General features: G+C 45.7%; 1 protein-coding gene and 1 long non-coding RNA gene across 15 annotated transcripts in view; one reads left to right on the top strand and one right to left on the bottom strand.

Moving 5' to 3' along the window:
* TNC (tenascin C) overlaps nucleotides 1–27,624 on the top strand; it is a 93,314-nt gene that overhangs the window by 34,499 nt on the left and 31,191 nt on the right. For 4 of the 14 annotated variants that reach the window (XM_047699924.1, XM_047699926.1, XM_047699936.1 and 1 more), the window contains exons 5-15: nucleotides 914–1,029; nucleotides 1,711–1,867; nucleotides 5,321–5,590; nucleotides 6,824–7,009; nucleotides 7,270–7,359; nucleotides 9,021–9,284; nucleotides 17,338–17,610; nucleotides 18,277–18,549; nucleotides 19,166–19,438; nucleotides 21,930–22,202; nucleotides 24,540–24,809. In XM_047699924.1, coding sequence (XP_047555880.1) covers nucleotides 914–1,029; nucleotides 1,711–1,867; nucleotides 5,321–5,590; nucleotides 6,824–7,009; nucleotides 7,270–7,359; nucleotides 9,021–9,284; nucleotides 17,338–17,610; nucleotides 18,277–18,549; nucleotides 19,166–19,438; nucleotides 21,930–22,202; nucleotides 24,540–24,809 — 2,445 coding nt within the window. Of the gene's footprint in view, nucleotides 1–913; nucleotides 1,030–1,710; nucleotides 1,868–5,320; nucleotides 5,591–6,823; nucleotides 7,010–7,269; nucleotides 7,360–9,020; nucleotides 9,285–17,337; nucleotides 17,611–18,276; nucleotides 18,550–19,165; nucleotides 19,439–21,929; nucleotides 22,203–24,539; nucleotides 24,810–25,958; nucleotides 26,232–27,624 lie in introns of all 14 variants that reach the window. The other 10 variants (XM_047699925.1, XM_047699929.1, XM_047699935.1 and 7 more) reach the window with 7 other exon arrangements.
* Nucleotides 10,211–13,640, bottom strand: LOC125083412 (uncharacterized). Its single transcript, XR_007122269.1, has 2 exons — nucleotides 13,560–13,640; nucleotides 10,211–11,214 (listed from the first exon to the last, which is right to left on the bottom strand). It is a non-coding gene; the product is annotated as an uncharacterized LOC125083412 (long non-coding RNA).

The following is a 27,624-nucleotide window of genomic DNA, read 5'->3' as shown; positions in this document are numbered from 1 at the left end:
CTTCCCCTTCATGCCCATAGCAGCACAGCTGTCCTTTCATCGTTGCACCGATTAAGACCCTAAGATCCAGTTAAGCCCACTGAATTTTTTTTAAAGAAACCCCTTGCCTACCAATTCATTTAACTCACAATAACCCTATGAGATCAGGACAATTATTAACCCTTTCTACAGACCCTTTCACCATCTTCTCCCAAATCAGACTCTTAATAAGTGGCAGAGATGGGATTTAAACCCTGGAAGTCTGGTTGCAGGTTTATGATCTTATCCATTCTATTCTACTGTTTCCTTTCTATGGAGCTCACTGTCCACATATTAAAAAAAAAAAAGAAAGAAAGAAATATTAGGGTTCAAGTTCTTCCTTTAAGAATCCAACATCAGTATAATTCCCTCATACCTAAAAAGCAAGGCTAGAAATTGGTCCTTATTTTTGCTTAGTAACTATAACATTGGCTGCCACTGTATTGAAATGCACTGTGCGCCAGGAACCATGCCCAGTGGTCGATATGCAACGTATCACTCAGTCCTCAAAATGTTCCCAAGAACAGGCCCACTTACCTCTTCCTCCCGAATGAAGAAGGTGAGGCTTAGAGCACTTTCTGCAATTCGCCCCTGCGCACACAACTTGTAATGAGGAGCCTAGATTTGAGCCCAAGTCCCTCGCATTCCAAACACTGGGTTCATACGGCTTCACCATATGAAATTGTCAGGATTTAATCCTATGGTGGGTCCTAATGCTAATTGTCACACTGCCTCACAGTAAACAGCATCCCACAAGTAGTCAGGAATAGAATCCAGCTCTGACAGGGGTGGGGCACCCACCGGTGGGGTTCAGGGGAATCACCGCTGTGTCCACTGCCAACCCCCACCCCCACCGCCAATATGCAGCCATCCTTCCCTCTGCTCTTCCTGACAGACCTGCCTGCACCTGAAGGCCTAAAGTTCAAGTCCATCAAGGAGACATCTGTGGAAGTGGAGTGGGATCCTCTGGACATTGCTTTTGAAACGTGGGAGATCATCTTTCGGAATATGGTAAGGGGCACAGAGGAGCGGGCATATTTGACCTCAAGGATCAGAAAGATCATCTGGGGGCTCTACAGACTTTTATATCAATGTTATTGCCTTCGCTTCTGGTGGGAGACAGGGCTGTGGTTTACTTAGTCCCTGCATGTCTGCGAATACATTCTAAGTGATTTTAAGAAGTCAGTAAGCATAGCGCTTAGGGCTGTGAGCTCAAACAGATGCTGAGCTGTCCCCTTGCTCCTCATAGTCTGGGAAGCGTCTACTCAAAAGAGAACAAATGAGCTCTGTCTCCAGATGTCCCCAGGCATATCTGACCTTCAGTATCCCTTCTCTCTGGGAAGTAGGTTCCTGAGTCCAGGCTCTGGCACTAACCAGCCAATGGGACAGCCCCACAACTTCTCTGTTGCTCACTTCCCAGACTGTCAAAAGAAGGATTGAATCTGTGGCTGTGGACTGCTTTGGCTCTCACATTCTGGCACTTGACTTGAGTGTCCAAGGAGTGAGTACAGAGGTTTATAAGAGGCAGAAGCCAACTCGAGAGACGTCCTTATCCTCCGTGCATCCTCTGCCATGCTGGTCTGCTGGCTAGGGAGAGCTCAACGAAGGAGTGGATGCAGAAGGAGCGAGCCACAGAGGAGGAGAGACTGGAACCTTCTTTAGGTCTTACCAAGACTCTCTCCTGTCTTTCAGAATAAAGAAGATGAGGGAGAGATCACCAAAAGCCTGAGGAGGCCAGAGACCACATACCGGCAGACAGGCCTAGCTCCTGGGCAAGAATACGAGATCTCTCTGCACATCGTGAAAAACAATACACGGGGCCCAGGCCTGAAGAGGGTGACCACCACCCGTGAGTATCACCTTTAATAGCACGGACCCTGTGATAAAGCTGACCGTGCCCCACAGTGCTTTCTCTGGATAACATTTCCTCTTACAGAGCTTCTGCATCAACTAGGTTTTGCTATGTAAAGAACAAGCTCCAAACTTAAGTGGTTTGAAACAATAGTTCTGCACATTGCCGATTTGGGGTTGGGCTCAGCTGGTCAGTTCTGTTTTGGAGTGGGCTCGCTTCTGCATCTGTGTGGCTGGGGGCTGGTTGGCCTCGGGTGGCCTCTGTAGGCCAACCTGGGCCTGCTCACATGGCAGCTGAGCCTTGAATCACTCCGTCAAAGCACATCTCAAGGCCAGTCCAGATGTAAGGAGCAGGAAACAGATCCATCCCTTGATGAAAGAATCCTCAGAGTGACATATCAAGGCAGGCACAGGTACAGGAAGATCAGTAAGAGAGACCATTATAAATAACCTACCACCTCACCTAATCTGATACACCGGTCTTGGGAAAGAGGTTGGGCAAATATTATTGTTATTATTTTTCAAGAGTAGAAACTAAGGCTTAGGGCTTCGAAATCAGTTTAACAAATGCCACATGGTGAACACTTGGAGGCCACCACGGGTCACAATTGTCAGTGAGGGTCAGTTTTATAACTCTCACCCCCTTTTCCACTGGCACTGATGAGGTGCTGGTCTACGTAGAATGTTCATCCCGTATCTCCAGTAGGAACATACATTAAATGTCACTCAATAATAAAGATGTCAGAACTTGGGGGTAGAATAGAATTTGGCACTACTAGATCCTTTGGTGAGGAGGAAAAAGAAAAATCTGGATTTGGAGTTATTCTACCAAGAAGTCAAATTTTGAACACCAATAAATAAATAAATAAAATTATTTTGCATCGCCATTTGGGAAAACCTCTCCATCTTCTTTGAGATAGCATCTGTGCCAACTGTTTAAGGGATTGATTCTTTTTGGCAGGAGGTTGTTGGAAAATTTAAACTTGTGGACTAATGACAAGAAAGAACATCTTGCATTTAAATATTTGCACATTTTGCCTCACTCAGAGCCAACTCCTAGATTGTCTCCTCTATAGACAAGTGTTTTCCATCATTCTGACACCATCCCTCTGTGGTAGGTAGAGAGCAGGTATCGACAGGAAAAAATCATTAGATCACCAGAAAGGCGTAGAAAAGATCCAGCAAATGCTTACCTGCTGTAGAGAGGGCACACCGAAACTCCAAAACACATTTATCTGCTCCTTGCTTTTTAATTTACTTCTGGGGATTAGCTGCTTTATTCTTCTTGCGGGACAAACATCTGAACACCTAAATTCCCTAGTCTCACATAAATATCAGCACTGAGGGGCAGACAATTCCATGTTCATTTCACTGCTGGCTGAACTTTATCCAGGTTTAAAGGACCTCAAAGTTTGGGTGACAAAGCATTTTTGGCTCCTTCGCACTGGTATCTGTATAAGGCTGTATTACAACCATTTCTGGCACCTGGATGCTTTTGAGAGACGTTCACATTTAAAGGAGCAAGAGTATGGGCTTTGGACCCAAACAGACCTGAATGTGAATTCCAGCTTCGCAGCTCACATCACCTTGTGAAGTTCTACTTCTTGAAGCCTGTGACCTGCCATCAGGAACATGGGTTTATAGTGTCCTTGCAGGGTTGTCATGAGAGTTAAGACATACAAGACAGAGCACTGCGCTTGGCATGTAGTAAACTACAGCAGTACTAGGTCTCTCTGTTCAAGGATCCAAATCTGGGGGGTGCGGGGGTGATCAGTGAGCTCGACTCAATCCCGACTTCTTACAAAAGGGCTGCTAAGGACAGGAGCAGGTGTGGTCGGGGTGCTTGCTAACACTTGTAAGAACACGGGACAGGCAGCTTCACTGTTGAATTGTAACTTTGTTTTCATTGTGCATTCTATGGGTTCATTGTCTGTAGGCTGAGGCTGATGGATGAATGCTTAGAATTCAAAAGATAGACTCTGCAGGTTTCTCCTAGTCAGATAGGACTTATTCTTCTTCATTCCCCATATAACACTGAAATTCCTTTCATTGGAAAGGAACTTTCCTAATTGTTTCCTAAACCAGCACTAAAAACACAAACGTAGCTCTTTTTAAATTGAAGAAACAAAGAAACATTGACTGGATGTCTTCATATCTTAATTTTAGGCATTTGCCAAATTCTCAGTGAGTTTTAATGTTTGCATTAAAATTGTTTATATAATTAGAAAAAAAGAATTCAGACATAAAGGACAAAATCTGATGCTATGTTGGGGATGAAAAGGAAGTCAAAGACCCACTCTCCAAATAAATGAATTTAAACCTTATCTAAGTTGAATAATACATAAACTGTAGAGAAATATGTTACAGAACAGTGAAAAAAAGTGTATTAGGATTCTCTCTCTCTCTCTCTCTCTTTTTTCTTGGATTCTCTTATTTATAATTGTGCTAAGACCACTTAGAATGTGATCTGCTCTCTTTGTGAGTAGCGTTCCCTCCGGTCCCTTTGTTGTCGGGCACATCCCTAGAACTTACCCATCTTACATAAACTGAACCTTTGTACTTGCTGGGGAGGGTGTATGTGTTCACCTGATTACAACAAGGGTCAAAGAGGACTCTTGTTAGGAAGTGCCATGTAAGTGGGGTTTTGAGGGATGACTAGGAGATTTTTCGAGGGGGAGGGGCGATCTCAGGAAGAGCAAATGCAGAGGCCAGGAGGGGAGAAACAGCATGCCGCACCTGCTGTCACAACACAACACTTGCACATGACAGCACAAGGCTGGGTGGGACAGGAGGAGGCTGAGGTGAAGGTACAAAGATGGTGAGGCCTGGGACAAGCCATGGCTTTCTGCCTGAATTCTTTCCTCACAAGTAACTCTCCATACCCGGGCAAACCAGGGGTGGCCTCCCTTTTGAGCTCCATAATTCTGATCAGCCATTCAGGGAGTTTTGCTTATTTAAAAAGCCAGAGAGACTAAATCAATGATTTTTTTGTTTTTTATTTTTTAAAATTAAATTTTATTTAAATTTTTAAAATTTAAATTCAATTAACGGCACTTGTAGTACATCATTAGTTTCAGATGTAAATCAATGTTTTTTTAACTGAAAAAGGCTCCAAGCTTGTTTCTTAACTCATGAGCATGGTAACGATAATAATAATAGGGAAACGACCATTTATCATGTGACTGCCATGCTCCAGGCTCTGCGCTCGGTGCTTTGCAAACATTATCTCCTTCCTGTTCAAAAAAACAACAAGCCCTGCAAGGCAGTTGTCATCGGCCTATCTAGAGTTTGTCAAATGGGAAATGAAGACTCAGAAAGACCAAAGAAGGTCAGATGGTTAGTAGACACTGATCTGTCCATGCATGGAGATGGATGGCTGCAAACCCCTCTCTGCTCAGCCCATGGCCCCGGCCCCAGTCTCTGAAACCACTCTGCTGTCTGCCCGTCACAGGCTTGGACGCCCCCAGCCAGATCGAGGTGAAAGATGTCACGGACACCACAGCCCTGATCACTTGGTTCAAGCCCCTGGCCGAGATCGATGGCATTGAGCTCTCCTACGGGATCAAAGATGTGCCTGGCGACCGCACCACCATTGATCTCACCCAGGATGAGAACCAGTACTCCATCGGTAACCTGAAGCCGGACACCGAGTATGAGGTGTCCCTCATCTCCCGCAGAGGTGACATGTCCAGCAACCGGGCCAAGGAGACCTTCACAACAGGTAGTGAGCCTACCCTGGTGAACAGCCAGGAAAGAAGGGTTGTGAGACTTCCATCCCACTCTGCTGGGGTTCCTTCCAGGCTCCTCTGACAGTAGAAATAGAAATAGACAGTAGAAAGGGAAATTTCATTCCTTAAAATGTTTATTTAAAAATATTGTAGTGATTGATCAACTTTTCCAAGTAAAAAAAACTCTATCCAAATAACCTTCTAAAACACACACACACACACACACACACACACACACACACACACAAACATACTGGGAAGGTGCTGGTTTGACAATCTCAGGTAAAAGAAGTTCTGATTAAAATAAAATTCATGTAAATATTTCCATAATAAAAGACAGTTTATGGAAAGCATGAATAACAAAGGTGCCTCTGGTATTCCTTTTTTTTTAAGATTTTATTATTTGAGAGAGAGAGCACGAGTGAGGGTAGGGGCAGAGGGAGAGGGAGAGAGAAAACCCAGAAGCCGACTCCCAGCTGAGCACGGAGCCGGACACGTGGTTTCATCCAGGCCCTTGAGATCATGACCCGAGCTGAAAACGGAGACTTACTGACTGAGCCAGCCAGGCACCCCTGTGGCATTTTCTTAGAAGTCCCAACGGATCCATCGATCATTGAGTCAATAAATATTTTTTCAGAGCTCAGAAACGTATGAATTATTAGAAATACAGCGATGGGCACAGCAGACAAGTTCTTACACTCACAGACCTTATTCGTAAGTTTCTGTGTAGTTTTTTCGTTTTTTTTTTTTTAAGATTTTATTTATTTATTTGGTAGACAGAGATCACAAGTTAGGCAAAGAGGCAGGCAGAGAGAGAGGAAGGGAAGCAAGCTCCCTGCTGAGCAGAAAGCCCGATGCAGGGCTCGATCCCAGGACCCTGAGACCATGACCTGAGCCAAAGGCAGAGGCTTTAACTCACTGAGCCACCCAGGTGCCTCTCTGTGTAGTTTTTTTAAGCATAAAATCTGAGGAGCATGAAAATGACCAGAGTATCACACACATTAATAACGGGGAAAGGTAAACAAATAAATAAAATAAAATAAGGGCAAAAGAGGTGTCTGAGATGCAGTATTTGTTAGATCTGTCCGTTGGGTATTGAGTTGAGGGGGTGTTGCCATTTTTTCTCCAGGCACAGGTGCATTTCATGTCTCAGCTTGAATTTTCAGACTCCCGCTCTCCTAGTGCCTGGCGTTTTCAATGCAAATGTCTCTTCCTCTTCCAAACAGGCCTGGATGCTCCTAGGAATCTCCGTCGCGTCTCCCAGACGGACAACAGCATCACCCTGGAATGGAAGAACGGCAAGGCGGCCCCTGACAGTTACAGAATTAAGTATGCACCCATCGCGGGAGGTGACCACGCCGAGGTTGAAGTCCCACGGAGCCAGCAAGCCACCACCAAAGCCACGCTCATAGGTGAGCTCTGCCTCCCAGACCCAGCCCACACGCACACCGGGTTGGGAGGGGTGGGGCATGTCCCCATTTTGCAGCCCCCCACAGAGAGAAGTGCAAACCCAGAAGTTCTCTCACTCGGACTTCAGCGAGACAGTCTGTAGAACACACCCGACACTGAGAGATCATAGGCTCCAGTAACAGACAGCACGGGACTGTCTTCATGATCCTCTGAAAGCCTTTCCAGTTTGGGGCTAAATATCCACCTGCACATTCTCCCTTAGGTTTGAGGCCGGGAACTGAATATGGGATCGGAGTGTCTGCTGTGAAGGCTGACAAGGAGAGCGATCCAGCCACCATCAATGCGGCCACAGGTGAGACAGCCATTGGTCCCCACCACCTCTGGGCTGGCGCTGGCAGATGCGCTGGGGCCCAGGAGGCAGAAAACCTATTTGGAAAGAAACAGTAGATGCACAGAGGAGAAAGAGGCCCCTAGAATCATCTAGCCCAGATGTCCAATTCAAAAGTAACATAAGCACACCGCATCTTAATGATCCTAAAGGGGAATGAGGTTTTTTTTTTTTTTTTTATGAGAAATTGGAACCAGATTTTATAAGAAACCTGCAAACGTTTTTTTTAAGTTCATAATCAGTTCTTTTTCTTTCTTCTTCTTCTTTTTTTTTTTTTTTTTTTAAATAAACCACAGTCTGATCAAAACACATCTGGGAGATTTTCTTTTAGGAAACACCTGACTTTTATAGTATACCCTTGTCCTACAGACAGTAAGTAGCAGGAACATAGTTCCAGACAGACTGTGCTCTTACTTTCATCCTGAAGTTCCAGGCTCTGGAAGAGGGTGATGAGGAAGGAGCTGTATGATTTGAAGCCATTGATTCTTTGCTCAAGTTTTCTCCCCTCCCTGGAAAATTTGTTAAAAGAAAATTTTTCCCTCTACTTCTCCACCAGCCTCCTCCATCCTTCCCCCAGTCACTGTGGAGAAAAGGGGTCTGGTGTGCAAAGGGGATGAAGGTCATTCCTCATAGAGCTTCCCCATTATGCAGGACTCAATGCTGACCACTTGCACAAACACACTTTTTTTTTGTAAGATTTTATTTATGTATTTGACAAAGAGAGAGATCACAAGTAGGCAGAGCAGGAGGGAGAGGGAGAAGCAGACTCCCCAGTGAGTAGGGAGCTCAATGCAGGCCTCCATCCCAGGACCTTGGGATCATGACCTGAGCGGAAGGTAGTTGCTTAACTGACTGAGCCACCCAGGTGCCCCACACACTCTTTTTTATCTTTTTCTTTGGAGGTAATTGTCAGTTCACATGCTGTTGTGAGAAATGACACAGAGAGATTCCCCCTAAACCCTTTGCCCACTTTCCTCCAATGGTTAACAACTGTGTAATCATTGAACAATATCACAACCAGGAAATTGACATTGACACAATCTATCAGTTTTATGTGTATTTCACCCGGCAGTGCATGCAGCTCATTTTTGTAGGTGGGTATACTTAGCCCTACACCGTTTTATCCTGAGCAGCTTTTCTCATCCATCGGTATGGTTAAGACACAGAATAGTTCCATCACTAGGGTCGCTTTTGTCCCCTTTTTTTATAGCCACAGGCAACTCCTTCCCTCCCTCCCTCCCCCTCTCCCTAGCCCTGGGCAATCCCCAGTCTTCATCTCTGTACTGTTGTTATTTCAAGAATGCTACATATAAGGAATCATACAGAGAATGCAACTGCAGAGAGAGGCTTTTTCACTCCATGTAATTCTCTCAAGGTCCGAGGTCTGTTCAAATTGTTCCTTGTGTCAACAGTCAGTTCTTTTTAGATGCTTTTAACTGAGTAGTATTTCATGGTATGGATATATACCACTATATCCTTTTTAATCTTCCAAAACGTGAAAACAGACCCAGATGAGGAAGTTGCCTGCAGCCACACAGCCCCTGTAGAGCAGAGCTGGGATGCTTAGCCCAAAGCAGCCCTGCCTCCCCGCCTGAGGCCTGGACATCTCTCTGCTTTCCTCCCAGACATGGACGCACCCAGGGACCTGCGCGTTTCTGAAACCACAGAGACCAACCTGACCCTGCTCTGGAGGAGGCCTTTAGCCAAGTTTGACCATTACCGCCTCAACTACAGCCTGCCCTCCGGCCAGCCGGTGGACGTGAAGCTTCCGAGAGACACCACGTCCTATGTCCTGAGAGGCCTGGAGCCCGGGAAGGAGTACAGCATCCTCCTCATCGCCGAGAAGGGCAGACATAAGAGCAAACCTGCACAAGTAAAGGCATCCACAGGTGAGGTCAGCCTCTGAGCTCTCTCCAGACCCTCTGCTGATTCTGAGGTTTGCAGACCCAGAAGTCAGGCTGTCACCCCAGGGGAAAACCAGGTGGGAAAACACACAACTTTCTCTACATAGTGCTTTGAAGGAGCTACTTAAATCTCTTTTCCTTTGTCAACTGATTCAGCGAAGTCTTCTTGCTGGGAAATCACTATCATTTTTTAAGATATTTCTTCCTAGGAGAACTTAAAGCATCGGGGTTTGTGTTTGTCTTGGTTTTTTTTTAAATTTTATTTTATTTTGTGCATTTTACAGAGTTTTTTAAACCATTTCTTATTTTTTTGTTCCCCTTCTTTAGCCTAACAATGAATTTACTTCTCATTTTATTTTTTTTTCAAGATGACCAAGGTGTTGGTAATAATTATTTGGTTTTTTCCCACTTAATGTTTTTTATGTTTATTTACCATTATTATTATTTTTTTTTTTTTAGTAATTTCTACACCTAACATGGGGCTCAAACTTATGACCCCAAAATCAGGAGTCATGTGTTCTACAGACTGAGCCAGCCAAGCACCCATCCCACTAAATGTCTTTATTTCAGGTCTTCTGCTTCCTTCCAAGGTTACCTGAAAAGTTGCATCTGATCCTTGGAGGCTAGCACAGTGCCCTCCTCATTTTCTCTTTTCTCCGAGTCTCTAAGAGGCAAACTTCTTTATTCCATGACAGCTAAATCCTGAAGTGTGGTGTTCCTTCTAGCCCAATATCCTGTTCCTGGTACCTGTTGCCATAGTTCCTCAGTGGCTAAGTTGAAAAAAATAATCAGAAAAAAAAATCCATTCTTCCAGTATGAAAAATATGTGCATAGAATTGTGGCCCCAAACTATTCAAGAGGTATGGGTGAAAAATGTTAATTCTTCAGGGCTTGACAAGGAAAGTCTTTAGTCTCAATTTAGTCTTTATTGAGAAAACCCACTCAGTACATTGTAGTGCGTTGATATCTGAGGGGAAAGTGAGTCCTGTACTTAGCATTGTTATTTTCACTCATGTGCTCCTGCTCACTGTCTGTGGGGAAAATTAGACAGTGGGAATATTAGATTGAACGCCATCACGGAAAGGGGGTGATTGGGAGAATCAGGGTCAGCTGGAGAAAGTGTCACGGCAGAGTTGTTAGTCCAACTCAATCTCGATAAGCAGAAAAGAAGTCGTAATGATGGGCAAATCTGGAAATGGCCTTGAAGAGTCTTCGTCATTTATGAGTACCTTCCCTCGCAAATAACAGAGAACTCAAAAAACAGTCACTTCAGCAAAATGGAAGTTGGTTTCTCATAAGGTAAATCTGAAGCTAGGTGGTTCAGGTCTTGGGTAATAGTGCCAAGTTATCAGGGACTTGGTCTCCTTCTCTTTTTCTGTTCCACCATTCTTAGTCCTCAGCTCCATTCCCAAAGTCACTTCCATGTCACAATATGGCTGCCACAGTACAGCCTTCACATCTGTGTTCTAGGCAGCCCGAAGGAGGAAGAAACAAAACCAAGAAGGAGTACCTCCTAGAAGAGTCTTTCTGGAAACTTCACCATTGACTACTACTCATATTTCATGGGCTACTCTACCCTATAAGCAAGTCTAGGAAAAGTAGTCTTCTGGCTCAGCTTGTTGCTGCCCACATAAAATTATGGTTGTTTATAATAGAGAGAGAAGGGATTATTGGTAGACAAAGAGCAGCCTCTTCACAGAGTCTCAAGTGAGCTCAAGTGGTCAATTCTGTTAACTTTGCACTGCTTCCCACCCATCTATGAGATGACCATCAAGGCATTCTGGAGGGACAGTTCAATCCTAGGTAAGGAGGGGCAACATAGAATCCAGAAGAAATAGATCTCTGGTAGAGATTTGAGTGTTTCAACTTTATAATCATGAGCTTGTCAGAAGGTGTCAAGGGACAGCAAATGAACCTGAAAAACAAGAGAGAAGACATTTCTTTCTCTTTGTTCTTCCTACTTCCTCTCCTCCTCTTCCTTCTCTCTCTCTCTCTCTCTTCCCACTTTTCCTTGCATTTGACAAATGCTATAGCAAAGATTTTCTATCTCTACTCCATTTCACTCCGTTTTACTCTCTGGCTGTAGGTAGGTTATCTCCTGTCTCCAGCAGAGAAGCCCCAGACCTCAGCAGCTCAGGAAGACAAAAGTTTTCAAGTGAACCACAGGCTGAGATTACTTTGTCTCCAACTAAAAGCCCAGTTTTGGCATCCCAAAGACTCAGTGGTTTCATTTCCTCCACCACACATCCTTAATATGGTTTCCAAAAAATCACGTTGTCTATTTAAAGACATCTTTCATTTCAGGGAAAAAAAAATGTGCAGAGTCCCTTTTATTGGCTCTTCCCCCATGGTCTCCAGAATATTTTTCCATAGGGCTTTCTCCATAGGACAGTTTTATTTCATTAAAAGTGAGGTGGACATCTCTTTCCTTCTCTCGAATTCTATCTTTTCAAGTCTTCTACGTTACTTGATCGGTAATGTTTACAGCTGAAATCTGTGCACTAAGTTCTAGGGATTCTAGATCAATTAGGATTAGGATAGATGTGTGCTGCTGAGGAACTTGCTGATACACAGCCCGACAACACAACACTCCATTTGCTAAAGCTGGGGGAACAGAGAGTTCAGCAGGAACATGGGATGATTTCTGGGCATCAGGAAAGGCTTGAGATGGGTGGAAACTCTTGAGCAGACACGTAAAGGCAAACAGGACTGTGCTGAAGATTATGGAAATAAGTACAAATATAGGCTTGACCTCATACCTATGAGAAGAAGAAAGAAACATATCACACGGGACCTCCTGAGCAAGTGTACTTACGGGATTTTGAGTCCCAAGATGTCACAGGCCCATAGGTTCAAACCTCAGAAGCAAGAGACTCCCCATTCTGCATTGCTAGATTCCTTTTTTTTTTAATTTCCTTTTTTTAAATATTTGTTTATTTATTTGAAGGAGAGGGCATGAGCAGGAGGGGCAGAGGGAGACAGAGCAGGAGGGGCAGAGGGAGACAGAGCAGGAGAGAGAATCTCAAGCAGACTCCATGCTGAGTGCAGAGCCTCTGATACAGGGCTGGATCCCACAGTCTTGAGATCATGACTTGAGCTGAAACCAAGATTGGATGCTCAAACCACTCAAGCAGCCCCATCACTGGGTAAGAGCACAAGTCTGCAAAGGGGTCTTATGGAGAAGATGTGGAATTGGCTGTCCCCAGAGCAGTTTTTCCCCAGGGAATTCCAGAGCTCTAACCATGGAAATGAGCCAAAGGGCAAACTTTTTCCTTGACGCAGAACCAAATTAAAAGTATGTGTAAGCCAGCTGCCCATCACACCTGAAATAAAATCCAGAGACCCTACCACAGCCTACGTGGCCCTAAAGGATCTGTTCCTTCCAGTCTCTCTGACCTCACTCCCACCATTTATCCCCTTGTTCATTTCACCCTGGTCACCCTGGCCTTCCTGCTGTTCCTTGAGTATACCAAGCCTGCTCCTACCTCAGGGCATTTGCACATGCTATTTCTACTGTCCAAATACCACTCCTCTCCCGGTTATTCATTGGCATCCCCCTCATTTTATTTAGCTCAAGTGATTTCTCAGCAGACTTCTCTGGCCACCAATCTGAAATGGTGTTTCCATCCTGACTGACTCCTTCATGCTGCTGCAGAATTCCTTACCTGCCCTGATATTTTTCAGAAGTTGGTTTATTTGCCTATGACCTGCCTCCTACTACAGACCAGAATGTAAAGACTCTGTCCCCTTTATCTAGTGATGTGCTGCATCATCCCCAATGCCTTAGACAGGGCCAAGCATAAGACATATGCTTCATGAGGCTTTGGGAACCCTAGCTACTCCAGAGTGGTAATGTTTCCATTGAATCTCCTGGTCTTTTCCTTCTACTTCTGCATTAACAGCCCAAATTCCCTCTGTTCAGGATTAAGGGAAGAAAAGTTACTCTGTTGTCTTCAGTTAAGCCTACTCTAGATAGAAAAGGAAGGAAAGAGAGGAGGGAAGGAGAAAGGAAAGGAGGGAGGATCGGGAGAGGGAGGGAGGGAGAGAGAGAAGGAAAGAGAGAAAGGTAGAAGCCCATTAAAGTTGAGGAAAATTAATGTGTGCCAGGCATCTCCCCCATGCTCCACACCCTGCATTTATATTTTGATAAACTCAATGAAACCCCACTTAAAGTGGAGGCCATGAATTTGCTGTGAGCACGAGGGACATAGAGCAGAGAGAATATGAAAAACACAAGGCCAAGAAAGCATCTTTCCTTACCAGCATAGGAACTCATCTGTGATACCCCGGTAGTTCTCATAGGTTTGGAAAGCAGAACGGTGGCATTTTGCTTGTAGTCACAGCTGCAAGTAACAGGGAACATTCTGCTGTGATACCGTTTTGATTTATTCATGGAGCAAACCGAATTTATTCAAATATTTAACCCTCCAACAAATATTTATTACTTAACTGCTATAGGTCGGGCAATGCTGGTGTCTCTGTAGAACAGGAAGGCACACAGTGAGGCACACTGCAGTGAGAAAGAAAGAACCGAAACCAAAATTATAAGACTATAACTAGTCTGTTTTAGAGGGAAGTTTGGGAAGCTATGGGAGCAGAAACAAGGATCCATTCCAGACCTGAGCAAAGGGAAAGATGGATACCAGAGAAGGCCTTTTGGAAGACGTGACACTTGGCTGAGTCTCCAAAGAGGAAAGGAAGTGCAGAAGGGGGTAATGACATTTCCAGCAGGAGGAACAGCATGTGAGAAGACATGAGCCACTTCCTACTAGTGAAACACAGGCTTTCCAGTCCTGCCCTAAGATAGAGTAGGAGCACAGCAAGGTAGGGGGTTTGAGACATCATCAGAGACTGTCTACGAAGGGCAGTGAATATCGTGCTAAGGGGTTTGGACTCCATTCTTGACAGTGATAAAGAGTCACTGAAAAGTTTTAAGGCAGGCAATGCATTTAATTTTAATTATCTTGACTTTGCAAGGTGAGATCAAAGCAATTAACTCTACCCTTTGGGTCCTCAGGCTTGAATTTGGCCATCCACCTGCTTTGGGAGAATCACTCTCTCCCATCAGTGAATGCCTCAAGTGAATTCCTAATTAGCTAGCACTTGGTAATCACCATCTACAAGATGGTGGAAGATTTAAAGCTGGCACATCTGAAGGTTTAAAGTTGGCACAGCCAGAAATTCCTCCAGGCCAGCTGGTCAACCCACCCTGAGCATAGAAATGGGATTTCGAAATTCTGATTTCCCAGGCCCACTGACATTGTTCAGAGGGTAGATGCCAGTGCACAGCTGTAAGAAAAAGACAACAGCCTTTTCATAAAGAAATGCCAAGAAATGCAGCGTGGAACAACACAGCGGAAACACTGGGCTTTGGGGACAGTAAGGCCACCAATGTGTCATTTGCTGTTGAAATGTAGAGTTTGCATTTATGTGAAACTTCTTAGTCCCCACCTCAGCTATTGTCCACTGTATTTTTGTTTGTAGCATTCCCTCTAATTTCATAATTATCCCTTCAATTTATCTCAATTCTATTCACTGAAGTTATACCTTTCACTTATCTGACTGGCATTTGTTTAGTGAGAAAGGGTGGGGGTAGGGGATGCCAATAGCACCCATGACAGAAACAGTCAGAGCATGGCTCACTAAAGATAAACTGATACTCTTCCTTGACCTGCTTGTTAAAAAAAAAAAAAAGTAGAAGGATAGTCAAATGTTTTGGTGGAAACATCACCCTGATTATTACTATTTACTGAGCAACATGATGTTATGTGGAAGTCATCTGTCAGCTATAAGAATGGAGGGAGCAGGACGTGAGAGGTGTCATACAATAGTGTCAGTGGCATAAAAAAAAAACATTCTAGAGAGAAGAGATGGTTCTCCTCAGGAAGGGATAGTTCCCACTGCGCATCCTCTCCTGTCCTTTCTGCATCCATCTTTACTGCAAGAGCTTTCCTAAACCATCCCTGACCCACTCCTCCCCACCCCAGTTAGGTAACTCGCCTCACCTTCCCTGCAACAATGGTTCTTGACATTGTTTTCATGGGAAAAAATAAAAAAGGCTTTATGTCTGAATTAGAAAGACAGCTTAAAAAGCAGTTAGCTGAGAAGGAGAGATGGTGACTTAATTCACATAAAGAGGAAAATTGTCAGTGCCATCCAAGCTCCTCACAAGCAGTTTTGACAGCAGGAGAAAAGGAGAGGAAAGTGGGATGAGTCACAGGGGGCATGTGTGGATGATAGGATTAATCTCCCTACCCTTGAAGTGTGGCTTAGATTGGTTTTTGTCCTATATCTCTAAATGCATGAGGACTACTAGAATATTTGAAAAGGACACACTCTTGATTTTAGTTGTGCCTAAATCCCAAGATCAAGGAGACAACTGTTACATCAGTAGCAGTGCTTTTGGCCTCACAAGGGCCAGTGGGTTTAAGGATGGCTGACTTTCCCTTTCTTTCCCCAAAATGAGATGCATTGGGTCCTCTCTTTCTGATCAATATCACATTTGTGTGGTTAAGAACTGCTTCAGGTAAGCTTCAGGGCATAAATTTGCGTTATATGAGGAGCCCGTAGAGTGGAGTTCAAGATGAAGCATGGCCAACATTTTCTGTAAAGGGCCAGAGAGTAAATATTTTAGACTTTTCAGGCCATAAGTTTTCTGTCACAACTATTCAAGGACCCCTGTAGCACAAAAGCAGCCATCAACAATACATGAATGAACAAGCATGGCTGTTCCAATAAAACTTTATTTATACACCAAAATTTGAATTTCATTTGTATTTTCATATATTATGAAATATTCTTCTTTTTGGATTTTTGCCCCCAACCATTGAAAACTATAAAAAACTCTTGTTAACAGTTCATTACCAAAGTAGGCAACAGGCCAGACTTGGCCCTCGGCTCATAGTTTGCAGACCCCTGTTCAGATCAAATAAGATTTGCTGGAGTGCAGGCTTTGTCAATGTGAAACACTAAGGAAGAACTTTTCCCAGAACTTGGAAAAGTCTGAATTAAATAGATTCTTGAAAATAAAGATTTTTTCCCTCAGAAAGGATGTCTTCCATCCAGTCAAGCTAGGATTTTCAGGTTAGAAGTGTCCTGTAATGGGCACATAGGGCTCTTTTGAAACTAGCAGCCAATGGGAGGCATAAATGGAGAAACAATTTGTTCTTTTAAATGAGCTCAAGGCAGTTCTTGCTGTGTTGTTTACAGGATCCCTTTCTAGAGAAAGTCCTTTATTCCTAGGTCATGAAAAGCCCACTTAAGCTCCGCCCTGGGTGAATTGTCACCGGGAAGGCATATTCAGACAGGTGTGTTATTGCTGTACTTTGTGTGTACAGGAGATGATTGAAGATGGCACCTTTGCTTTTAATTGAGCTTAATAAGCTCTGTTTGTCCCAGGCCTCAGTCTTTCTCTCCAGTAAGGGACTGTTTTGCAAAGACTCCTCCCCTTCCTTAGTACAACCTTACTTGGACCGTGTTCATTTATCTCTGATCTTCCTAAAGTGGTTTTATGTAAACTGACTTGAGCCCCCGGAACTGACAAAAAATCCCAGCATAGAGACTATAAAACAGATCTTCTAGATGAGACTGAGGAAGCAAGATCCAATTTTCTCAAAATGCAGAAGGCTGAGCAGCTTAGACCCAGCATCCTGGGAATGCCTGGAGGCTGTTCCTTATGGGCTCATCCTTACGATGACAGACACTTTCCATGATGGAAACCAAAGCCTAGAACACTACAAACATGGATGTGTAGAGTTTTCTAGATCCACAGGACGCTGGTCAGGAGGAAAATGCCATTTCCGAAAGACACAGGCAAAGAGGCAACAGGGAAAAATAAGTATTATACTGAGTTTTCTGTTGATGTTTTGATGGCGGCCATAGTGCTGGGGCTTACATTGAGAGAAACATGGCGATCGGCCCCACCCCAGCCCCCACGGCAGGCCTTTTCAGCGTTGGCAATGACTTTGCCATTTCTGGGTTCCCAGAAGGAAAGGAATTTGAGGAAGGGTTTAACTGACCCATCTCTGTCATTATTCAGGCCATACCCCTGAACTGGAAAACCTCACCGTGACCGAGGTTGGCTGGGATGGCCTCCAACTCAACTGGACCGCAACTGACCAGGCCTATGAGCACTTTGTCATTCAGGTGCAGGAGGCCAACGGGGTGGAGGCAGCTCAGAACCTCACGGTGCCCGGCAGCCTGCGGGCTGTGGACGTCCCAGGCCTCAAGGCCGCCACCCTGTATAGAGTCACCATCTATGGGGTGATCAGGGGCTATAGGACACCGGTGCTCTCTGCCGAGGCCTCCACAGGTACCTCTCTCTCATGCTTCCATTTCTAGCTCCTGCTGTCCCTAACAGGAAACCACCCACGGCTCATCAGACACGACTCACTTCTGAATGGACTTGGTCTGCCCCAGGTCATAGTGCTGTGGTGTCTCATAAAGGGGAGCCGTCAGGCTGTACGACTCCGGGGGCACCTTTGACAGCGCACCCCATGTGAACAACACCCTTTGGGGTTGCGCAGAGCCCTGCCTGGGGACGATACACACAGCCCCAGCGGCGGGGTCGTGAGCTTCATGGACTCCCTCCCAGGAAGGGATGTGAAGACATTATATTTAAGAGAAAAAAAAAAAAATCAGAACATTAATCTCCCTGCGCACTGAGGGTTGGGGCAACTCTTTAATGAAATAAGATATTTCATTAAATATAAATATAATAATATATATAATATATTTATAATTATATAATTATTATATTATATTATTATAAATATATTATATAATTATAAATAATACTAATATTTTTCTAGCCCTCATGCTCTTTGCTCGCTTTCTCAAATTCAGGAAGTTGCACGATGCATGTTTGTCTAGAGAAAGTCCTGTATTTTTCAGTAATATGAAGTCTACTCAGGTGTTCAAGGTTCCCTCATCTTGCTGTGTGATTTGATCATGAAACTCGTTCTTTGTCCTTCTGCAGGGGAAACTCCCGGTCTGGGAGAGGTTGCTGTGTCCAAGGTGCGCTGGGATGCCCTCAGGCTCAACTGGACTGCTCCGGAAGGAGCCTATGAACAGTTTTTCATTCAGGTGCAGGAGACCGATGCGGTCGAGGCGGCCCAGAACCTCACAGTCCCGGGAGGACTGAGGTCCGTGGACCTGCCTGGGCTCAAAGCAGCCACTCACTATAGTGTCACCATCCGTGGGGTCACGCGGGACTTCAGCACCACTCCTCTCTCTGTTGAAGTCTTGACAGGTATTCTAGACCAGTCCGTTAATCTGCTTCCTCCCCTTGTCTCTGCTCAGGGGGCATCCGAGCTCTTCCTGCTGTAAGCTGGGCTCAGCCACCACCCCCCGCCACAGGGGAACACCGGTGAATCATTCCCACTTCCCTCCAAATGTCCTAGCCCTTATTTGGACATGTCCTGGTCCAGCATGGTAGCCAATTCCATGGAAAATTCCACCTACTCTTCCCTTACAAAAGTGAGAGGTGACTTTTCTTTCAAAGCAAGTTTCAATCATAATAGCTAAGGAGTTGGAAAGCACACTTTGCAAGTGAACAGAAAAAAAAACTGGTGTGAGCTCATTTTAAGAACACACTAAAAGATTCCCTAAAGCCCCATTTATATGTTAAGCATGGAAGTTATGAACAATTCCTAGAACTGTCTTTCATTCCCGGAGACTGAAGAGAAAAACCCTGGCTTTAGTGCCCACAGTTAGAGCATGCTCCATACCTGCTGTAAATCACGCATCTGTAATCAACACTCACCAGACGACTCCGCCCAGCCTCGGCCTGGCGAGGGTCATCTTACCCGAATCCTCGAATGCAGTTCCTTTTTTTAGTAACTCGGCAACTCTGTGTCCTCATGCAGAAGAGGTTCCAGATCTGGGAAACCTCACAGTGACCAAGGTCGGCTGGCATGGCCTCAGTCTGGACTGGACGGCCCCCGATGGGATCTATGAGCAGTTTATCATTGAGATCCAGGAGGCTGACCAGGCCAAAGAAGCTCACAGTCTCACGGTTCCCGGGAACCTGCGCTCCGTGGAAATCCCGGGCCTCAAGGCTGGGACTCCTTACACAATCACCCTGCATGGCGAGGTCAGAGGCCGCAGCACTCCACCTCTTGTTGTGGAGGCCATCACAGGTATAGGACCATCCTCCCACACCAGGGACTTGACTGAGCCAACCTCCTTTTGGGATAGAGAACATTCCCCAAGCGTCATAGTTTCATCTCCATGCTCCTGACAGGCAGTGCGAATGCAAGTTCTAACTCAGGAAGGTCTGGGTTGGAAGTCTGCTTTCCTGGCTGAATGCTCTTGGGTCTGTCGTTTGACATGTCTGAGCCTTCTTTCCTCACCTTCAGTTCAGAGATAATACCCCACCTCAAAACGTTGTCCTGAAAAGTGAATGAAACCATGACCGAAAGTGCTTAGTTAAGCTCCCATCCTGTAGGAAATACTGAACAGCAAATAGGTTAATACATCAGGCAGCAACGTATCATAATGAAAATAGCAGAAACGGTAGGGCTGTGGTACAAGAATAAGGTCAAAAGTTTCTAGAGAAATCTTATCATGAGTAGCCTCAGAGTCACTGATTGCCGTCCAACGGGTAGTCATGTGTCCATGGGATAACCTTTGAAATGATCTGGCCATCTTCAGCTGAAACTATCTGAGTCTCTCACTCTCTCCTTAACAGACACTCAGGGCAGCCCGCACATTTCCAAAAGAGAGCAGCAGTCACATTTGACTCCAGTGTTTTTCATTCAGTGTGGAGAGGAAAAACAATTTATCTCAATTTGTCCCCTGGAAATATGCTGTTGCATCTGTTATAGGAAAATTCTGTGCTGTTTGTGAGGTTTTTAGAAACAGCCTGAAAGGGGGCAAATGAGCCAAATTTTTGGTGGGTTTTTATGCTGTGCCCTCAGCCCATGCCCTTTGCTATACGTCCTGTGTTTTGATAATACCACCCATATAACCTCATTCAAATAATTTGTTCTTCTTGCTCACATATACCAAATAAATTTGGTCCTCGCGAGAAGGATTCCAAAAATGAGAAAGGTGATGTCACAATCCACCAAAGCTGGCCAGGTTATATGGTCCTGTGCTGCTTGAAATATCTTCAGACCAAAGGAGCAAAGGGGCTTTTGAGGCCCGTGTGGTCTGGATACGGGATGCTAGCGGTCTCTATCTGTAGTATGTAAACTTTTGTTTTGAGCAACAGAACTCCTTTTGCACATGAAATCTCACCAGGAACCCCACTCCACAACAGATAAATGGATAGCTCTTCTCAGTGAGCGAGGGAGGCAGAGGGCCCTTCCTGCACGGATAGCCCCCAGAAGCATCACGGTCATGTGGTATGGCTTGAATCAGCCCCTCTAACAGGCTGAGTGTGCTCAGACTCACCACTGAGTCCTGAAATATCTAAGAATAAGTACTTCAGGGGCACCTTTTGTGGCTGAAATTCCTATAGATAATTCCTTTTCTAACTTCGAATCCATGGCCCTTCAGCCTTTAAAAGGAGAAGAGCCTGGGGTTGCATTTTATCCTCAGAAGTGTTCCCTTCGGCAGTGGGCTTTGCCATGTTCAGAATCCAGACTTCCTAAATCTGCAATGAGAACTACATTAACTGTCCTTCCTACGTGGTGGAAAGATAGATAGTGGGCCCTGCTCTGCACCACTTACCAAGCAAAACATAATCACTTTTAATTAAAAGTGGGCCCTCATTTCGCACAAATGGCTTTGCTCCATGGTGCAGACATTCCTCATCCAGGCACAAAGTACTCGCGGAAGGTGGGAGGGGAAGAACTGAGCCAAGATTCCAGCACAGAACATTTGATCCCTGAAAGCCAAGTCAAGTCCAGGGATAAAACAGCAGACTTGTCCAGACCGAGACAGCGTACACTCTATAACGCCAGTCCAATAGCAGGTGGCCAGAAATTGGACAGTCTCTCCAACGTGAAGTCATGAAACGAGGCAGACAGTTGTTTCCAGTACCGCTGAGAAGCTCCAAGGGGAAACATCTGAACAGTGATGTGTTTGTTGTGCTGCCGCTTATGGGGCACTCACCGTGGGTCAGGTATGACCCTCAGGGGGGTTGTAAATGGTCTTTAAGCATCACACAGTCCAATGACAGGGCACTGTCCTCTCCCTCTATAGATGAAGAGAGTGAGACTCAGGGACGAGCTGCGTGATAGGTCCAAGACTCGCCGGTGGTTAAATACCATTGTTGGAGTTCCAACCAAGGCCCAGACGCCTGCAAAGCCTTCACTTTTAACCATCCCTGCCCTCCTTACACTGACCCGCAGTCCCACTTTGCCAGCTGCCCTGTGGGTTTTGACCCTGCATGCCGAGAGCCCTCCCAGGTGGGTTGTTCAGTGGTCCGCTGGACAGCATTGCTCCCTCAGTGAGCCGTGCAGGTCTTCCCCTTTCTGGCCATTTGCAACTCCTAAAGAAAGCTGTGGGCAGGTTACAGGTGTTCAAGCTGGAAATAAATGCCCAGAGACCAAGAAGGACCACACATGCCCAGGAATACTCTCCCACCTCTTTCTGTCTTGCGTAGAGCTGGGCTGTGGGACGTTTTGGTTTCTTCCTTTTGTGCTTCGCGGAACTGACCGATACCTCTCTGTCCTTCTTCAGAGGAGCTCCCCCAGCTTGGGGACTTAGCCGTGACCGAGGTTGGCTGGGATGGCCTCCAACTCAACTGGACCGCAACTGACCAGGCCTATGAGCACTTTGTCATTCAGGTGCAGGAGGCCAACGGGGTGGAGGCAGCTCAGAACCTCACGGTGCCCGGCAGCCTGCGGGCTGTGGACGTCCCAGGCCTCAAGGCCGCCACCCTGTATAGAGTCACCATCTATGGGGTGATCAGGGGCTATAGGACACCGGTGCTCTCTGCCGAGGCCTCCACAGGTACCTTCCTTCCCACTGCCGATGCCCCTCCCCAAGGCGCCTGCTTCTTCTCCAAGAGACTCTGCGGAAAGTCAGCTTCTCTCCCTGAGTTCTTCCTTCTGCCTCTTAACAGCTGCTCATGCATGCTGAGCGACAGCCCTGGGAGCTGTGCCTCGGTCTACAAGCCCCGGCCATTTCGAGAATGAATGATAGAGCCATTGCCTTTTCTGACCTCCAGCCTCTAGCCTCTCCCAGCCTTTACCTAGTCCTACCACTCCCTCTCTTTCCAAATGATGGCATTCTGTTTCAGGAGACAGCCTGATGGTTTTAATTCTCTTCTCCAGGGCTGGAATAGAACTAAAAGCTGTCCCCTCCCCTCGCCGTGTGTGAGTTCTGGTAGAGCACAGATTATTTACTTTAGAGAGTCCTTTTGCTAGTTGGTAACCAGTACTTTACGATCCCAGATCCCTCAAGGGTATGGGTTCTGTGGTTCTTGCATTTAAAAGAAATGTTTTAATTTAAATGTTTCTTTAAAATGCACTGAGTATAATAAGAGAACTGAATTAACCTCCTCCGGGCACTTCTCTCAGATACTGAGTCATTGTTAGGACACCAAATTAGCTAGACCAAAAAGGGAAGGAAAAAAAAAAAAAAATCACACAATTATGACTAGAGACAGTACCAAAGAAAAAGCCATTCATTAGGAGAAGTCCACACAGCAGCATTCGAAGCAAGGAATGTCCCAGGCTATGAATGTCAAAGACCTGATGCCCTTTTTGCTCTTTTAATCAAGAGGTGCTCCCTGGAGTGTTGGCCTCCACGGGGCATACCCCAAGGGCCAACCCAGGAAGGTGCATTAAACTCTACTCATCACTCTGCTGCAGCTGGCAAAGTGGCAAGGCATTCAGTGGCCCCCAGGAGTCTGCCACAGTGAGCAGCCTTCCCAAACACTGTTTACCTTTGCTCCCCTTCCTCCATGCCTCCACTGAGTAGAAGCTCAGCAGAGGCCATCGCGTTTGGTTCTGCAGGTGCTTGCCCCATTTTTAGATAGTTACTGCAACTAAACTTCCGTGCAAACCCATACAATCTCCCTGATTCTAGCAAAAGCATCGCTCTGCATTTTAGCCTTAATCATGTCAATAATCCTTGCTGAGACAAACATAATACAGACAGCCACTGTGTGAATGATGACCTTGAAACGCCCAGGAATTGCAACTGAGGCTACCCAGGATGGACCCAGGGTCCTTTGATCTGACATAGGGATCATAAATCATCCCTCCCCAGAAAGCAAGAGAAATCACTTGCCATTTCTGATCTTTCCTGCAGACCTTGTGGTTTGGGTGCCCTTAGTACTTTTATGTGTGCGTTTTTTTTCCCCCTTTTTAATGATATCAACAGTCTTGTTTCTGATGAACTGGTAGGAGGGCAGAAGGGCTGTAATTCCATCCGATCTGTGTCTCACCACATCTGATGGGGTGGAAAGGCCTTCTCCTTCCCTGCTAGAGAAGCAATATTAGCTCTTACCACCTTGCTTCTGCCTGCCCTCTGCCTAGTTTATTCCTGCTGCATGACAAAGCGTTGGTGGGGCAGTCTCCCAGACGAAAATGCTATTTCTTGGCCGCATAGGGCGGCCTGAATCCCTTGCCTCTGCTCAGCTCTCCTGGTTGGCAATGCAGTAGTAGCTTTCTTGGCCCATGCAGAAGCAGTTAAGAGAGGACGAGCTTTTCCAACAGAATATGAAAACAGCCAGCCCTCGTCAGGGGTATATACAGAGACAATACCAAGAACCACGCTGATGAGTTGCTTGTTCCCTTTAAGTCACAAAAGCAGAAGCCTCCAGGTACCACCTTGGGAGGGTAACAGCATCAGAGTTACTCAGTCTTCATTTAACTAGATGGGAGTTCCTTCAAAGCAAAAAACACCCCCAGGAGGGTGCCAAGCAACTTTTGGTCTCCTGAGTGCAATTCAAGAGACTGAGAGCTGCCAGCACGCCTATCTTTTGAGCGATGGCCAGCATCCCCGCCGTGGGGCTCCCCGAAACATTTGAGCTTAGCTCCGCAGTTCCCACTGACATCATCTATATGGCTTCTCCCACTCAGGATCTCAGCCAGCCCGATCGCGTAAGGCAGCTCCAGAGCAGGAAAATGCCCAACCTTCTTCTTGGTCTTCCCTTGTTAACAAATCCCCTCTGTCGCTCCCGTCGGCTCCGCCGGGTAACACCTGCCGCCTCTCAACCGTAACCTTGAACTAGCAGATCCTTCTGCCCAGCCGTGGTTCTATTAACAACCTCAGCTTAAAACACAAGCCTGATCATTAACCCCTAATTTTTTTTTTCTTCTCTCCTGCCCCCTTTTTCAGCCGCAGGACCTGAAATTGGAAACCTAACTGTTTCTGACATAACTCCTGAGAGCTTCAATCTCTCCTGGACAGCCACTGATGGGGCCTTCGAGACCTTTACCATTGAAATTGTTGATTCCAATAGGTTCTTGGAGACGATGAAATACAATATCTCTGGTGCTGAACGAACCACCCACATCTCAGGGCTACCCCCTAATAATCACTTTGTTATCTACCTCTCGGGACTCGCTCCCAGTGCCCGGACCCAGATCGTCACCTCGGCCACCACAGGTACATCCGCTGTCTCCCATGTCTGACTCCTTCTCTCTAGGTCTCTGGAGTCTTCTCGGCAAGGGGAAGCCTCTCCTTCTCACCTGCTGAGGCCATAGCTCATGAACTTCTCCAGGAGGCAGGGCTGGAGCTCTGCTTAACCTAACTCTCTTCACACAGCGGTCCCAATGGGGAATTTCCGTGAAGTCCCCTGCCTGATCTATTACTGACCAGGACACGAGCAGCCTTAATCTGGTCCAGATTGTCGAATGGAATCTGGAGAAAAGCATTCTGCCCTTCCATACCTAAAAAACCAGAGTTGTCCTTGATTTGGAAAGACATCTGCATCAATCAAAGAGGTCTTAAAAATTATATTTTGTGTTATCCTAGTTGACCTCCTAATACCCAAGTATCCCAATGATTTAATGAAACTGGTGCTATTTGTTTTGTTTCAACTGGGAAAATGTCCTAAAGAAAAAAGAAGAGCAAGTTACTAATCAGATGGGGGCACGAGGAAGCTGTGCCATCCAGAATGCCCCAATTCTATCACCAGCTCTAGGAGCAAAGACCTGAGCATGCTGTCTTGCCCCCAGAGAGTGAATGGTTGATTTCAAAAATAGAAATAGTCATGTTTCAATAAGGAACTTGGTCAACCAAAGCATAAGCTGCTCTTACTTAAATTTGTACTGTCTGTGGTAGACATACTATGTGAGATATTCTCTGGGATGCAGCAAAAGGGCATGCTCTATCTGAATTTAGACAGGAGAAGCTTATCCATTCAAAATAGCATTCTTAGCCCATTTGGGGCAGTGAATCAGTAAATCAGAAAAGAGTTCACATCATAGCATCAAAATCGTCCATCACAGAAGTTACCCATGGCTGAAGGAGGGTCTTTCCTCATTTTATGTGAGACTACAAATTGTCACGGGGGTGGTGGAGAGGTTGTCCCGTCCAGATTCAAGTACACTGAGACCTAGGGAAGAAAACCACCCAACCCCACCTCTTCTTTTCCAATGGCACAAACTGGGTTTCAACAAAGGACCTGTGTCTTTATCCAAGGGTGAGGTCTAAAACTTCATGGATTTAGTCTTATGTGTTTTGGTTTTTGACTCTGTAACCGTGTTTTAAACTGACACGCTTTCATATCTCTTTGTTTTCTGCTTACTTTAGTAGCCGAACCTCTCCTTAGCCACCTCACTATCTCAAATGTGACCTGGGCCAGTGTGTCTCTGTCGTGGAAAGCCCAGGAGGCTACCTTTGATAGCTTTCTTATAGAAATTAGGAATTCTGACCCCCACCAGGAAACAGTGGTACACTCTCTGCCCGCAGCGTCTCGCAGCTCTGTCATCGCCAACCTCAATGCTTCTTCTAATTACACTGCCCACCTTCATGGGCTGATTGGCGGGCACCGTGTTCAGACTCTGACGGCCCAGGCAACCACAGGTACTTGCCACAATTGCTTCGTCTCTCTCCGTTGAACTTCCTCTGAGGGTGTAAAAAAAAAAAAAAAAAAATCACTCATTACCCATTTTTCATCCTCCTCATTCCTCCAGATCATTCTCAGATTTGATAGGGCCACCCAAATCAGAGCTTCAAAACCTAAAAAAAAGAAAGAAAGAAAGAAAGAAAAGAAAAGAAAAAAAAAAAAAGAAAAACCCTCACCCCAAATTAAGGAACTTTGGCATCACCCTCTTTTTCCTAAATAGGCACTCACATCTGGAGTTGCTCTGTGTGTTTTATAGAATTAACCTGACTTGCCTTGGTTAAATTTCTAAATCATCCTTCCATTTGATCTTGAATAATCATTTCTAGTTTCATCCACTTTATCATCTGCCTGTGGTCTAATCAAAGTTTACCTCTGTTGTATTCAAAGGGGTGCGTGCATGCCAGTTTTGGTCCCCTGATCAGAATGTTCTACAACCTCTTTCTCTCCCCCAAGATTCTGAAAAGTGGTGCCAGGAGCATGCAGAGAAAAGACCCTAACGCACGTGAGAGGAACCAGTGGTCCCATCGTGTTCTTGAGAATTCTGTTTGCTTGCCTTCCCTACAAACAGACTATTCCCTTTTGACATTTACCCTATGAAGCATGCTTTGTCATTTACTGACAACTGTCACAAATTGTCAGTCTTCTTTCATCTGTCATCGCGTCCAAATCTTGGTGCATGTGGTGAACATTCAGAGCATTAAATTTCTGAAAAGATCCGTGTTTCCTGGAAGCAGACAGCATGCCCAGGAATTGTCTGAAGGATCAGAAGCAGGGACGGAAAGATGTCCCAGCTTGCACGAAGCACTGACCCTGCCTTCCCTCTCTATCTCTGAGGTCCTTCTTGCATTTCCCTTTTCAGCTTGGCCACCCACTTTGGGAGCCAGCTGGAGGCCAAGCTGCCATGAGAACCCAGGTCTTACTCTGCATGGTGAATGTGTTCGCACTGCCAGTCTCTGTCTGGTGGCATGAGAAGAGTCCTAACATGCATCCTTACTTGGAGAGATCGCTTCCACAGCAAAATACAAGGAAGGAACAAATAAAGGCCTCTTGGGGGGTGGGGGTGGGGTGGTGTTCTACCTTCAGTGCGGTTGAAGTAAATTGCCAGGGTTGTGGCTAAAAATTAGAGCATCATTTGCTTCTCAAACGAGTCGCCGAGGAGGAGATCCCGTGCCATCCCTTACGGCCGTGTTCTGCTTCTGAGCCAGATCCTTGTTACCCTTGGAGACTTTCTGGCATTGCATTAAACTGTGCAATTGTCCAGTTAAGGTTTCTCCAGGTGTACCCCTTCTTTCCTCTTAACACCGGAGCTGCAGCCACACAACTCCCAAGTCCCTGGAGGAAATCATCTGC

Source organism: Lutra lutra, chromosome 13 (assembly GCF_902655055.1).
Source record: "Lutra lutra chromosome 13, mLutLut1.2, whole genome shotgun sequence".
NCBI classification, from domain to species: domain Eukaryota; kingdom Metazoa; phylum Chordata; class Mammalia; order Carnivora; family Mustelidae; genus Lutra; species Lutra lutra.
This window is presented reverse-complemented; position numbering and strand designations above follow the sequence as displayed.